This window comes from Moschus berezovskii, chromosome 20 (assembly GCF_049115385.1).
Source record: "Moschus berezovskii isolate FMDL1 chromosome 20, NW_MosBer_1.0, whole genome shotgun sequence".
NCBI lineage: Eukaryota > Metazoa > Chordata > Mammalia > Artiodactyla > Moschidae > Moschus > Moschus berezovskii.
Genome location: NC_142479.1, coordinates 38087930 through 38102112, shown reverse-complemented (window position 1 = coordinate 38102112; position 14183 = coordinate 38087930). Strand labels below are relative to the sequence as shown.

Genomic DNA, 14183 nt, shown 5'->3' with positions numbered 1-14183 from the left:
GTTCAACCTCCAGGATGCTCCAGGGCTGGCGCCTCAGGAGTCTCTGTGTAACCTGGCTTGTTTCCATGGCAAACTGACCCGGGGGCGGGGAGTGGGGGGTGATGCAGGAAGCCGGTGGGGGTGCGAGCTGCTGACTCGGACCCAGGAGGGCGAAAAGGGGACTTGGGGCTGAAGAGGCTGAAATGCAGACGGGCAGGATCCCAGTTCCACACCGAACTCCCTGGGGGTTTATTTCTCCTTTCAAAAGAAATATTATGTGGTCTCTTTTAATTAAAAAATTTAATACATAAAGAAACTAATACACAATCTTTGTAGAAAACGCAAAGTTCGAAAACACTGTTGCAAGAAGAGTAACACAGTCTCCCACAGTCTCAAGCCCAGAGGTAGTACAGTCAGCAGTGGTGGTGCTTTTCTTCCTGCTCCTCACCCAGGAAGGCAGTATCCCAACCTTTTGGGCATATCACATATGATTAGAAGATTAGGAACGAATACTTTCAAAGATCACCTGAACTGAGCAGCCTGCTCCCCCACTGCCACCCCTACCCAGGGTCCTCTTGGCATCTGCAAGACTCTTCCACGGGTCCCATTGGTCTACCACAGATGGCTGGGTACCATCTTCTGGCATGTCTGTTTCCATGTTTGGAAACCCACGTTTCCAAAGCTGGTTGGTGTTCCCTTGTGGAAGTGGGGAAAGCAGCCACTAGGAGTTACTTGGGTCTCAGTGGTTGGGAGGGGTACATGGCAGGCTCTGCCAGTTGCTGCAGACCCAACTCTGCCATTCAGGAACTCATTCCCTCTTGCAACTGAAAGGCCTGGGGGAGCCAGAACTAACATGCTGAAACAATGTCATCAGGGTGCTGTCTCTCTCCATCTCACAGAGTTTTCAGGGACTTCTTGTGGGGCCAGAGTCTACCACATAGTGCATAGTGGTAGGTACTCAGGTAAAATTTGTTGAATGAATGAATCTCAGTGAATGAATGGTTGTTGGCAGCAGCACGCTCACAGTCTCAAAGTTTAGCAAGTCTAGCTGAAAGAGCACCTGGTTGGCGAGAGGTGGAGTATATGGAACCGTTGATGGGAATGTAAAATGGTGCAGCAACTTTGGAAAACAGTCTGGTAAACTGCATGAAAAGTTAAACCATTCACTTACCATACAACACGGGAATTAATTCCACCCCAAGGTTTCTATCCAACAGAAATGAAAACATATGTCTGTGTAGAGACTACATGAATGTCCATAGCAGTGTTATTGGTAATAGCCCCAAACTGGGAACAATCCAAATGTCAATCAAAAGGTGAATAGATAAACAAAATGTTGACTATCTATGCAATCAGATAATATTCAGCAATAAAAAGGAGTGAACTACTGAAACATGCTACAATGTGGATGAACCTCAAAAACATTATAATAAGTGAAAAAAAAACAGATGAACATGAACACAGGTTGCATGATACATTTAAATGAAATGTCCAGAAAACAAAAATGAGATATCACCTCACACCTGTCAGAATGGCTATCATCAAAACCCCCACACATAACAAATGTTGGCCAGGATGTAGAAGAAAGGGAACTCTAGTAGCAGTTTAGCAAGACAGAAAGTCATGAGGATATTCACGTGCTTTGATACAATCATCTCACCCCTTAATACTGATTTCAAGTCAACAGTCTAATGAGGAAAGAAAAGCTTTTGACAGAAAGATTCATACTGTTTATCATGGCAAAGAAACCAGAGCAAACTCAATATTGGAACAAGAGGAGGATACTTAATTAAATGATGGTGTGTATACTGCAGCCATAAAATTAAAAGACACTTGCTCCTTGGAATAAAAGCTATGACAAACCTAGACAGCTTATTAAAAAGCAGAGACATCATTTTGCTGACAAAGGTCCGTATAGTCAAAGCTATGGTTTTTACAGTAGCCGTGTACCAATATGAGAGTTGGACCATAAAGAAGGCTGAGCGCAGAAAAATTGATGCTTTTGAATTGTGATGCTGGAGAAGACTCTTGAGAGTCCCTTGGACAGCAAGGAGATCAAACCAGTCAATCCTAAAGGAAATCAACCCTGAATATTCATTGGAAGGACTGAGGATAAAGCTCCATTACTTTGGCCATCTGATGCGAAGACTCTACTCATTGGAGAAGACCCTGATGCTGGGAAAGATTGAGGGCAGCAAGAGAAGGAGACGATAAAGGATAAGATGGTTGGATGGTACCATTGACACAATGGACATGAGTTTGAGCAAACTCTGGGAGACAGTGAAGGACAGGGAAGCCTGGCGTGCTGCAGTCCATGGGGTTGCAAAGAGTTGGACATGAATTAATCACTGAACAACAACAGTCCACTGCATGGTAGCACACAGAGGCTATTCTCAAAACTCTCAAGAAGCTTGAGGGGTGCTTCTCATGCTCTAAATCAAAGTCAGAAAAGCAAGATTTAAAACCACATGTGCTAGGATGACAAGATGAAAATGTATTCCTGCAGAGCAAGGTTAGAACAGGAAGAGTAAAGATGGTCATTTTTGAACTGTTTGGATGGTGAGATCATGGGGAAATTTCTAATTTTTCCAGACTTTGTTTACCATTGTTATACTATTTTTTTGTGCAACAAAAGCAATTAACAGATGAGAAAATCTAAAAATGGGCCCAATGGCCACTTGTCGGATTAACAATATCCTGCAATGTTCTGATTGGTGCCCACGCAGACTAAGGACAGTACCCAAGTGTCTGGATGGCCCCACGTTGCCTAGCAACCACATGCTCAACAGTGGTTGCTAGGAAAACAGGGACAGAGACAGAACTTCTAATACCCAGTTGCAAGCCTCTTCCCCTTGTTACTGAAAGCTTGGCCTCTCTGTACACCAGTGTGAAATCAAAAATCTCAGAGACTGAGTTTTGGGTGATGTAGAAAAGGATAGCTTTATTGCTTTGCCAGGCAAATGAGGACACATCAGGCTTCTGCCTTGAAATACTATGTGTCCCGACCTGGGAGGATTTGACGCGAGGATTTGATAAGACAGTCACAAACCCTGTGTATGTGTGTGTGTGAGTGTGCATGCGTTCTTAAAGAAAAAGATTATTAATAACAATTGTTCAAATAGTAAGGCAGAATTTATTGAGAACTACTGTGATAGATGGACTTCCCAGGTGGCTCAGTGGTAAAGAATCTGCCTGCCAAGCAGGAGACGCGGGTTTGATCCCTGGCTCAGGGAGATCCCCTGGAGAAGGAAATGGCAATCCACTCCAATATTCTTGCCTGGAAAATCCTATGGACAGAGGAGCCTGGCTGGCAAAAGTGTTGCAAAAGTGTTGAACTCTACTTAATGTTGAACTCAACTCAGTGACTAAACAACAACAACATTGTGATAGGTATAGGAACTTCTGTGATAGTGTTTGGCAGCAGAGGGGAGAGATTGGGCTCAACTCCAAATACAAGAAAAAGTTGGGGGTTTATAGCCAAGGACAGAGTGGGCTGGCTGGGAGATGGGGCAGTGGTAGTGGTGCTGGTGTGTGTTTGTCGGTGGAAAACTACTGGGAGAGTTGGGTAATTCTTTGCTAACAGGATTGTTGCTGAAGGCAGGCCAGAGTGATCAGATATCATGTGGAGGATGAGGAATTTAATCAGGTATCAAGGGTGGGTGATTCTGGATAAATTAAATTATTAGGGTTCTAACTAACACTGAACAATGCAAAAAACGACACAGAAGTCCAAGAGTCAAGGCCCAGTTGGGAAGAGGATTCAGAAGAGCCTAAGTAAAGTTCGGTCCAGGAAAGATTTTGTCAGTGGGTACATACACATGTATATGATTACAGAGATAGATAGGGCCTCCCAGGTGGCTAAGTGGTAAAGAACCCGCCTGCCAATGCAGGAGACGCAGGATATGTGGATTCATCCCTGGGTTGGAAAGATCCCCTGGAGTAGGAAATGACAACCCACTCCAGTATTCTTGCCTGGGAAATCCCATGGACAGAGGAGCTGGGTGGGCTACAGTCCATGGGGTCACAAAAGGGTCAGACACAACTCCTCTACTAAATGACAAACAGCAGAGATAGGAAAAAGGTGTGAAAGGAGATACCGAAGGCTGTTATCAGAATTCTCCATTTCTAGGGTACAAAGCGGTAGCAGTACTGCCAACAGCAAGGATGTCTGTGGGCAAAGGTCTGACTCAAATGTCACCGCCTCAGGAAAGTCCTTCATGAGTGTCACTTCCTCGGGAAAGTCCTTTCTCCCTGAGCATTCTAAAGTTGCATGCTGTTCCCTCACCCCCAACTATCACCCTCTCCAATTTTTGTTTTCTTAGAAGTACCTAAGAGTATGTGAAATTATCTTCTAAAGGAATGTATTTATCTCAGTTTTGGCTGTGCTGGGTCTTCCTTGCTATTCTCAGGTTTTCTCTAGTTATAGCAAGCAGGGGCTGCTCTCTAGCTGCAGTGCATTGGCTTCTCACTGAGTTGGCTTCTCTTTTGCGGAGCACAGGTTCTAGGCACAGGGGCTCCAGTAGCTGTGGCTTGCAGGCTTAGATTCCAGGCATGTGGAATCTTCCACAAACAATGATTGAACCTGGATCCCCTGTATTAGCAGGCGGACTCTTATCCACTCTACCACCAGGGAAGTCCAGAATGGATTTATGAGTTCTATTAATATTTCCTTACCACTGGAATATAAACTCCTCACCTAGAACGTCTTCAGGCACAATGAAGGTGAGGTTTATCGACTGACAGTTGTTCACTGAATCAGTAGCTGTGGACTCACCTTACACATCAGTCCATGCCATCCTCAACCGTTTCAGGTAAGTATCATTATTCCCCTTTAACAGACCCAACAGCTGAAGTTCACAGCGGTTTAGACTTTTCCAGGACCACATCTAGTGGGGGAAGCCAGGATTTGGTTCCCAGCTCACTGCCTTTCCCTCAGTACCCTAACTGTTGGCGATTAGGATTCAGGCCCAAAGTAGTCAAGCATCTTTTCCCCCAGTTCCAGACCTGCCTTTGTTTCTGGCCATTCTCCTCCCCCAAGACCTGCCCCACTTTTCAGTTGGCTGCCATAAAGATGGCTCCTGAGTTGGGAATAGATTACTAGGCCTCCGGGAACAAGAGACACATGGACTGGAAGGGAGGGGAGTGAGAAGGGGAGCCCCGCGGGAAAGGGCAGAGCAGGCAGACCCTTCCTCGTGCACCCTCACCCCTGACCTCCACCTCCTCTTTCAGTGGTCCCGGAGCACACCCCGTGGTGGCGCTGCACCTGGGCTTTTCCCACACTTAGTCTGCAGAGGTCTTGGGGTCGCCACCCTCCTAGCTAGTGAGAAAACTCAGCTGGATGCGCCCCCAGGAGGCCTCTCGCCAGAGGCCTGAGCTTCTCCAAGAGCTTGTGGGAAGACTGGGCAGCCTGGGCACCTTTGGGTGTCCCGGGGCCACCCTATCCCCAGCTGTGGTCTCCGCTTCCTCTTGATCATTCTGGAACTCATGCACACTTCAGCTCTCTGAGGCCTTGGGGCCAGCTGGGAGAGGAAAGAAAGGGTGGGTGGGTGTGAGTGAAAATAGAGGGTTTGTGTTTTGGGGTGTTTGATACTCTGTCGTTTCGTGGTTTTGGGGGAACGGTGTATGTAGATACGTGTGCACGCCCACCTTTCTGACCTTTATTATCTGTTCTCCCATAGAAAGGAACAACCCTGTGACTGACAGCTGACATCAACCAGAAGTTTTGGTTTGCACCGCGACATTTCCCCTGACTTTATTTGGGAGTTGTTGCCGAGTCGCTTTCTGCACTCAAATATTTTGTGATTTGGGGAGACATCTCTGCATTATCCCATGAGTCTGCTGGTCTGTGTGGAACAGGATGTCCTGGGAGTGGGACTGCAGCCCTCTAGCCACTGTCTTTGAGGAGGGGTTGCCTTGGAGCCTTGGGGGTAAACCTCCCTCTTCATGGCCCCTTTGATGGGTGGGCCTGGGGTTGTGGGTTTGGGGGAGCCTGGAAAGTAGAGACACCCTTGGTCGCGACTTCTGCATATAGAAGCCTCTGTGTCCCTTTCTGTTCTTGGCCTGTCTACAGGTTGGTGGGTGGACTCAAGTTCTCCTGGGAATGAACCCTAGGAGGGCCCTGAGGGGAGCGTGGGTGCCCCAGTCCTGGCTGGACTAGTGAAAAACCAATCTGTTTTTGTTCCTGTTCACAAGCCATTCAAAAGCTGCAAGGTGTCCATTTCCATTGTCTATCTCCAGCCAGACGCCCCCAGTCCCACGTTCTCTCTGATCCTCTTTACATCTGGATAGCACAGGGAGGACTCTGGGTTTGGCTGCTGTGGCCAGAGGACCAGGCTCTTGGGCCAGGCTGCTACAAGGTCTGTAGAAGTCCTGCCAGCTCCCGATGGACATTCTCTGAGATGCTGTCGTTTCACCTGGACAGCTGGTCCATGAGAGCCAAGGGAGGCCGTCTGGGTTCCTGTGTGGCTTTCCTGGGCAGGGCTAGGTAATGCCCAGCAAAGGCATCATCATCAAAGTTTTCTTTAGGCCTCGAAGGCAACTCGGATGGTAACTTGTTTCCTGATGAACAACAGACCCAGGTGCTCTCAGGCAGAGCCGGGACTCACGGCAGGTGTTCAGACAGCGGCCCGGCTTGTCAGGAGCCCGGCCTGGTCTCTTCACTGCCCCATTTCTCCCAGAGTTCCATGATTAGGTGAGGATGGGTCTCCTTCAGGGCTTGGTAGAGGCGATCTTTGCAGGCCCAGTCCCAGGATCGGCTGAAACCAAACAGCTTCCGCATCTGGCCTGGTGCAGTGGCCTCCGCCCGCACCCCCTCATACTGTTCTTCGCTTAGCACCTGTCCATGCAGCTTGTCCAGGACAGGGTCCACGGATGTCACTCGAGCCACCAGCTGCTCCCGGTATCGGTCCACAAAGTGTCTCAATCTCAGGGCAGCTGAGGAGTCAGGTGAGGCTGGAAACAAACAAAGAAAGGCTCAAACCACCGCCCCTTCCTCTGACCCTCCATCCCTACTTCTCTTCGCTCAGCTCATCTGCATCCCTGGCTTCCTTCTGCCCTGTAAAGGCATTTGACCACCAGAGAGCCACTTTTTCCCTCCCTCACATCAGCACCTGGCTATTCTGCTTGAGCTTGGGGTGGGGTTCTTGGTGGAGGCATTTGAAGTGGTTTGGTGGGAGGTGCCAGGGCCCCCATGGGCAGGAGTAAGGGGCATGGGGCACACAGCACTCTCCAAGGCCTGACTGCTTGTGAGGTTTGCGATGAGAGAGTCTTTCCTTCCTCTCTTCCCAACTCTCCAGGACCTGAAAGTACACCCCAGAATTGCCACTGGCTCATGTGGTCTCTAACAGCCGTTACTGACCTCTGAGGTCTGAAGGGACCAGAGTAACTGCCCGTCTGAGATCTCCTGGAGGGAAACAGAGATGAAGACGCATCCGTAACAGTGCTGATTATTTACACACATGCTACTCCTCTAAACTCCTACCTGCTTCTGAGATTCTCTCATTCTGAGAACAAGCTATGGATAAATTCTGGTAGAATCTGGAGTAAGGGCTGGAAGGGCCTTTAGAGAGTATCCAGGTGCATCCCTTCCTTATGCATATGGGGAAACTGAGGCCCAGAGGCTATGAGTAGACAGAGGGTGGGAGAGAGATAGGAGGCATCCAAGTGAACAATAGCAGTTTGTCTCAGCATCCAAGACATGGTTTACCCGGTGTTGTCCTGAAGGGAACCCTGATAGAGAACTAACCAGGGTTTAGATAGCTTAAACTATCTAAGATGTCCTTAAATAGTTTAAGGCCGTCTTAAACTTCTGAACGGACATCTATTTCCTTGCCCATGTTTGGCCTTCTAGATTCACACAGATCAAATCTGTTCTGAATTTTGATGTCAGAAGATCAAGGGACTTCCCTGGTGGTCCAGTGGCTAGGACTATGTGTTCCCAATACAGAGGGCCTGGGTTCAATCCCTGGTTGGGGAACTAGATCCCACCTGCTGCAACTAAGAGTTCACGTGCCACAACTAAAAACTTGCAATGCTGCAACCAAGACTGGCCCAGCCAAACAAATAACTTAAAAAACAAAAAAAAAGGAATCAAGAAAAACTTAGCACTTGGGAGTAATGGGATAATTTAAATGGCAGAACAACAGAAATAACTCAAGGGGCTTAGACAGTTACTTGCATAAGGCGAGGAAGGGGCTGTTTACAACAGCTCATGGGGACAAGGCCTGAGAGTCTGAGCAGACTCAGGTTCACTGTGACCTGATGGTGTGTGGAGGTGGACACAAGATAGGGGAGCTCCAGTTGTGGCTCCAGGAGCATCAGGTTCATTTGGAGGGTGGAGGAAGGTATTCCACATCCTCCCCGAAGACTGGACACTCAGGGAGTCCATCCTGGCTCATCTATAAATGGGAAAATTTACCAGGAAGGTGTCTGGATGGCAAAGAATTTAAAAACCAAAATACAAGAGGAATGATGGGAGGAAGTAGAGATATTTAACTTGCATAAGAGGAGACTTAGGGGAGGCCTTGATCCCAGTCTTCAAGTATCTCTTCTTGATACTTTCTCCTGGGCTCTCCCAGGAGAAACAGATTAGAAATAGAAATAGATCTGTCACCTCCAAGGGACAGAATCAAGATAAGCAAGGAAGTTGGCTTATTACAAGGAAGAAGAAGAATATTGCTACTATTTACTAGGGACCACTGGGCTTTCCTTTACTATTTCCAGCTCAGATGGTAAAGAATCCACCTGCAAATGCAGGAGACCCAGGTTCGATCCCTCGGTTGGGACGATCCCCTGGAGAAGGGAATGGATACCCACTCCAGTATTCTTGCCTGGAAAATTCCATGAATAGAGGAGTCTGGTGGGCTACAGTCCATGGAGTTGCAAAGAGTTGGACACGGCTGACTGACCAACACTTTCACTTTTTACTAGGGACCACAGCATGAGACATGAAGATACCCCATTTTATTTAATCTTTCCAACAATTCCACAGGTTAGGCATTGTGATCCTCACTTTACAGATGAGGAACCCAAGTTCAAATGAACTAGGTAATTTTCTTAAGATGACCCAGCAAGTAACGGCCCTAGCTGGGGCTGGTGAGTTCTCCACCTGTGTCTGCACCCAAGCCGGGACCAAGTAAAGTCCATTCTCTTTCTACCACACTGTGATGCCTGTGCAGCTCAGGATGGAATGTGACCAACAACTGACAAAGGCTGGTTGTCCTAGGAAGGACTGTCCAGGAGATTTTGTTTCTTGGGGGTGTTGGTGTTGGATTAAGAAACTGTAAAGTTTCTTCCGTTCCTGAGAGTTCAATATTTGGATTCCCTTTTGGCTGCCTTGACAATAACTGAATGATCCTGGTTAGAGTATCTGATATTACCAGAGCTGGCCTAATCCACACAACCATGCAACCATCTAGCATCCAGTAGTTACTCTTTTTTATTTGGATGCACGGCATGTGGGATCTTAGTTCCCAAACCAGGGATTGAACTTGTGCCCCCTGCAGTGGAAGTTTGGAGTCTTAACCACTGGACCACTAGGGAGTCCCCTAGTTCTTCCTCTTTCATCTACCTTCCAAGCTGTCATGCTGCTGCTGCTGCTGCTAAGTCACTTCAGTCGTGTCCGACTCTGTGTGACCCCATAGATGGAAGCCCACCAGGCTCCCCTGTCCCTGGGATTCTCCAGGCAAGAGCACTGGAGTGGGTTGCCATTTCCTTCTCCAATGTGTGAAAGTAGAAAGAGAAAGTGAAGTCGCTCAGTCGTGTCCGACCCCTAGTGACCCCATGGACTGCAGCCTACCAGGCTCCTCCATCCATGGGATTTTCTAGGCAAGAGTACTGGAGTGGCTTGCCATTGCCTTCTCCGGAAGCTGTCATGAGAAACTGCCAAAAACCTTGTGGGTATCAAAGTCTATTCAAGGGCAGAGTGGACACACATGGTGCAAGAGAGAGCGAGCACAGGGCTTACAGTCAGGTTAACCTGAGTTCCGAAGAATTGATGCTTTTGATCTGTGGTGTTGGAGGACTCTTGAGAGTCCCTTGGACTGCAGGGAGATCAAACAGTCAATCCTAAAGGAAATCAGTCATGAATATTCAGTGGAAGGACTTATGCTGAAGCAGAAGCTCCAATACTTTGGCCACCTGATGTGAAGTACTGACTCATTGGAAAAGACCCTGATGCTGGGAAAGATTGAAGGCAGGAGGAGGGGACAACAGAGGATGAGATGGTTGGATGGCATCACCGACTCAATGGACATGAGTATGAGCAAGCTCTAGGAGTTGGTGATGGACAGGGAAGCCTGGCTTGCTGCAGTCCATGGGATCGCAAAGAGTTGGGCACGACTGAGCGACTGAACCGAACTGAACTGAACCTGAGTTCCAATTCTGCTCCTGTCAGTTATTGTCACTAGGAAAAGGCACAGAACTCCCCTGGACTATTTCTTTTCATCAGCAAGTTGTGATAATACAAACTCTCTCTTTCACACGTGCGCTCGCGCACACACACACATTCTTTGACTTTCTCTCGTCCCACCTCTGTGCTCCCTGGACTTGACTTTACCTGGCTTCACCAAGGCTTCCCACACCACAGTCCCATCTTTCTTGCTTCTTATTTGCAACCTGATCCCTGACCTCAAATGGCGAACGTAGAACTCAGAGAACAGCTGAGATTCTCTGGGGCTCCGATAGCAGAGCTCCAATTCCTGCGGAGAGAGAGAGAATCACTCAGTGAGAAGCCACCTTTCAGCTTGCCAGTAAGAGCTTTCCCCACCTGACACCTCACTTGGCCCTGCTTAACCTCAATTGGCCCTGCTCAACTCTGACCATCTCCTGGACTGAAGTCAATCTTTAGACCCTGCTTTTTTCTTTCTTTTTAAATCTTTATTTATTTTTGGCTGCGCTGGGTCTTTGTTGTTGCCTAAAGGCTTTCTCTAGTTGTGGAGAGTGGGGGCTAGTTCCCTGACTAGGGACTGAACCTGGGACCCCAGCACTGGGAGTGTGGAGTCTTTTTTTTGGTGGGGGGGAGTAACCACTAGACTGCCAGGGAAGTCCTTGGTGGCTTTAATTGGAAGTCATTGTCACTCTATAGCCCACCTCTTCCCAATGTTGTCCCCATCCTGAATGTGACCATCCCCAGCTTCCTGTCTCCTACCCTTTGAAGCATTCCTGCTCACCCTAAATCTCACGTGCTGTCTGTGCTATGCTTAGTCACTCAGTGGTGTTCAACTCTGTGACCCCATGAACTATAGCGCACCAGTTCCTCTGTCCATGGGGATTCTCCAGGAATCAAACTGGGGTCTCCTGCATTGCAGGCAAATTCTTTACCAGCTGAGCTACCAGGGAAGCCCCACTTGCTGTTTGCCCAACCCCAGTTCACCTGGTCCCTGGGAAAGCTCTGAGACCCACTCACAGGTATTTCCAAGCAAGACCTCTGACCCCAGTGATGGCTGACCACCTGGGCTGCTCACCTCGGGCAGTATTTCCAGCTTCTCTGAACCAGACACCGTGTAGCGGGAACCCATGTAGAGTGGGGTCAGCGGGGGTGGCTTGTGAATTCGCACAAACTGGAACTTCTTTTCTTCATCATCTATGGCCTGAGGGGTACAGAACAAGGATCAAAGCAGGAGATGTGTCTGGCCCCTGACTCAGATTCTGCCTACAGAACCTGGTCTGAACAAAGTGAGATGATATTTCTGTGTGTTTGTGTGGGTGATGGGGGCTATACCACCCCTGCTGGCGTCCCCCGCCCAATGCTTGGACTCTGCTGTGCTCAGGGTGGGAATTGGGACGATGTTGGAGAAAACATGGTAACAGGGGGAAAGAGACAGTTCTAAGCTTCAACACTTTGGCTACCTGATGCGAAGAGCCAACTTATTGGAAAAGACCCTGATGCTGGGAAAGATTAAGGGCAGGAGGAGAAGAGGATGACAGAGGATGAGATGGTTGGATGGCGTCATCAACGCAGTGGACATGAGTTTGAGCAAACTCTGGGAGATGGTGAAGGACAGGAAAGCCTGGAGTCCATGCTGTAGTCCAGGGCATCACAATGAGTTGGACATAACTTAGTGACCAAACAACAACAATAAGCATGGAAACCACCCATTCTTTTGACTCCTGGGAAGAGGCTTGTCCTGAGATGAGTGATGATGTGGCAGAGTCAGCTGGAGGAGACCTTAGGGAGCCAGACTAGTCCATGGCTGGGCGGGAGCAGGATTATTTACCCACTTCAAGGTTCCTGCTTAAAGTGACCCATCCCAATTCCAAGTTGACCCATCTAGGGGACTCTTTGGTTGTGTTTCCTGTTTGCTGTCAAGCCCACCCTGGCCCAACCTTTCTGGCTCTTATTGCCACCTTCTGAATGGAGCAATCGCTGGGGATCAGGTAGAGGTGGAAGGTAACTTCTTCAGGCTGGAGGTAATGGTAGAGCAACACAGTGGAGGTGATGGGAATGAAGCGCAGGGCGGTTTGGACCATCCTCAGTAGAACTCCCATGGGCGAGAAGCTGGGGTTTTCCAGGACGGCGTAACATGGCGTCACCCTGGCTGGCTCCTCCAGGAGCATCCCCTCCTCTTTGAAGTGGGCCACTTGAAACTGGGAGATGTCCACATCGTTCCCTGTCAAGGGATGGATATGAGAGGCGAGGACTTAGTGCCTCACTGAGTCAGACTGGGCTGGGGGAGTGACGTCCTCGAGTGCAGGCTCAGTGGCCTTCCTAGGGAAGCCATCGTGCATAGGCCTGCCACCTTTGGGGGCTTCAGGCAGTACTGTCTCTAGGGTAGGAGCACCATGGAAACTCCCTTTAGCCAAACCCAAACAGAGGACCAACCCCTGGCCTGGGAGTCGGGAAAGGTATGGACCCTATGGTTACAGGCTGGTATGGATTCTCTAACCATGAGGGCCAGTGAGTGATGCTGGAAGGTTTGACTCCAGGCAGAGGGAGGACAAGGAGGAGGAAGGGACAGTGAGGAAATGGAGCAGCCAAGGGTAGTATACACTTGTCCAGTGTTTGGCCGCCCACCATTCATACTCTTCTTTTAGGGAAGAACTGCTTCCCTACCAGTGTGGGGGGTCTCGGCAGGAGACAAGCTGGGCCTCCCACCCTGGAACCTGCTATTCCCTGGTGGCTATGATGCAGGCATGTGACCAAAACTTGAGTAAGTGAAGGCTCCTTACCAGGACCTGGATCTAGGGAGAATGAAGAGAGATTCTTTCGGCAGTAGCAGTGGGGTCAAGAGTCCAGTGGCCACAATGGCAGGAGGGTCCTACAATGGCTGTGCCTACAACACAGGTCTCTTCCTAGTTTTCCTGGTTCTCAGCATCCTTGCACACTGCCTTTTTTTTTTTTAATGTTGCCTAATCTTTTGTAAAGTCTACAAGTTACTCAGGAATCTTTTTATATATTCCTTTCCTGCCTAAATCAGCCAGAGTTAGTTTGCAGTCAAGAAAACTGACAAGGTATGGACACTGATGAATTTGAGATGAAGATACAGCTTGAGAGATGAAGGCTGGTAGTGGGAGAGACACAGGCTTAGAAATCAGGAGTCCCGGTTCCATCTCTGTGTTGCTTGGCAACTGCAGCAATGCAGTGGTTTCTGGGTAGCAGAGGGACATCGAGCAAGCCAGGCAAGGCCCTTAGGCTGATGGGCACCAGTCAGAACATTGCTGACTGATTTTAATCCCAGAAGTGGCCCTCAGAGAGCACATTCATTGCTTCTTTGTGCGTGAAAATAATATCACTGTGGTGTACACCATCTGACAAAATGCTGAAGAATTCACTAAATACGACTATAATTACCATCTTTCTCTTTTCCACTAGTCTTTCTTTGAAGCACCACCTTTTCATGTTTCTGTCATCGCCCATGGATTTTTTTCTATTTCTCATCATTGTGTGTCTTCCTCTTAGTATCGTGGTGAGTATCCCTGCCTATCATGTGGGAGACTGGGGTTCAATTACCCAATAGGGAGACTAGAGTACTACTTTTTGGGCTTCCTTGGTGGCTCAGATGATAAAGAATCCACCAGCAATGTGGGAGACCTGGGTTGGGAAGATCCCCTGAATGAGGGCATGGCAACCCACTCCAGTATTCTTGCCTGGAGAATCCCCATGGACAGAAAAGGCTGGTGGGCTACAGTCCATGGCGTCGCAAAGAGTCAGACATGACTGAGCGACTAAGCACAGCACAGCACAGAGAAGTCATCTTTCAGTGATC

General features: G+C 48.7%; 1 protein-coding gene across 5 annotated transcripts in view; it reads right to left on the bottom strand.

The window, feature by feature from the left end:
- Nucleotides 1-4841: 4841 nt before the first annotated feature.
- The window catches only part of NLRP1 (NLR family pyrin domain containing 1), a 34216-nt gene continuing 24874 nt past the window's right edge, over nucleotides 4842-14183 (bottom strand). For 2 of the 5 annotated variants that reach the window (XM_055404210.2, XM_088828820.1), the window contains exons 12-16: nucleotides 12325-12587; nucleotides 11442-11567; nucleotides 10535-10676; nucleotides 7337-7381; nucleotides 4852-6930 (exon numbers count right to left, since the gene is read on the bottom strand). In XM_055404210.2, the coding sequence (XP_055260185.2) occupies nucleotides 6614-6930; nucleotides 7337-7381; nucleotides 10535-10676; nucleotides 11442-11567; nucleotides 12325-12587 (893 nt within the window). In that variant the 3' untranslated portion in view covers nucleotides 4852-6613. Of the gene's footprint in view, nucleotides 6931-7336; nucleotides 7382-10534; nucleotides 10677-11441; nucleotides 11568-12324; nucleotides 12588-14183 lie in introns of all 5 variants that reach the window. The other 3 variants (XM_088828818.1, XM_055404185.2, XM_088828819.1) reach the window with 3 other exon arrangements.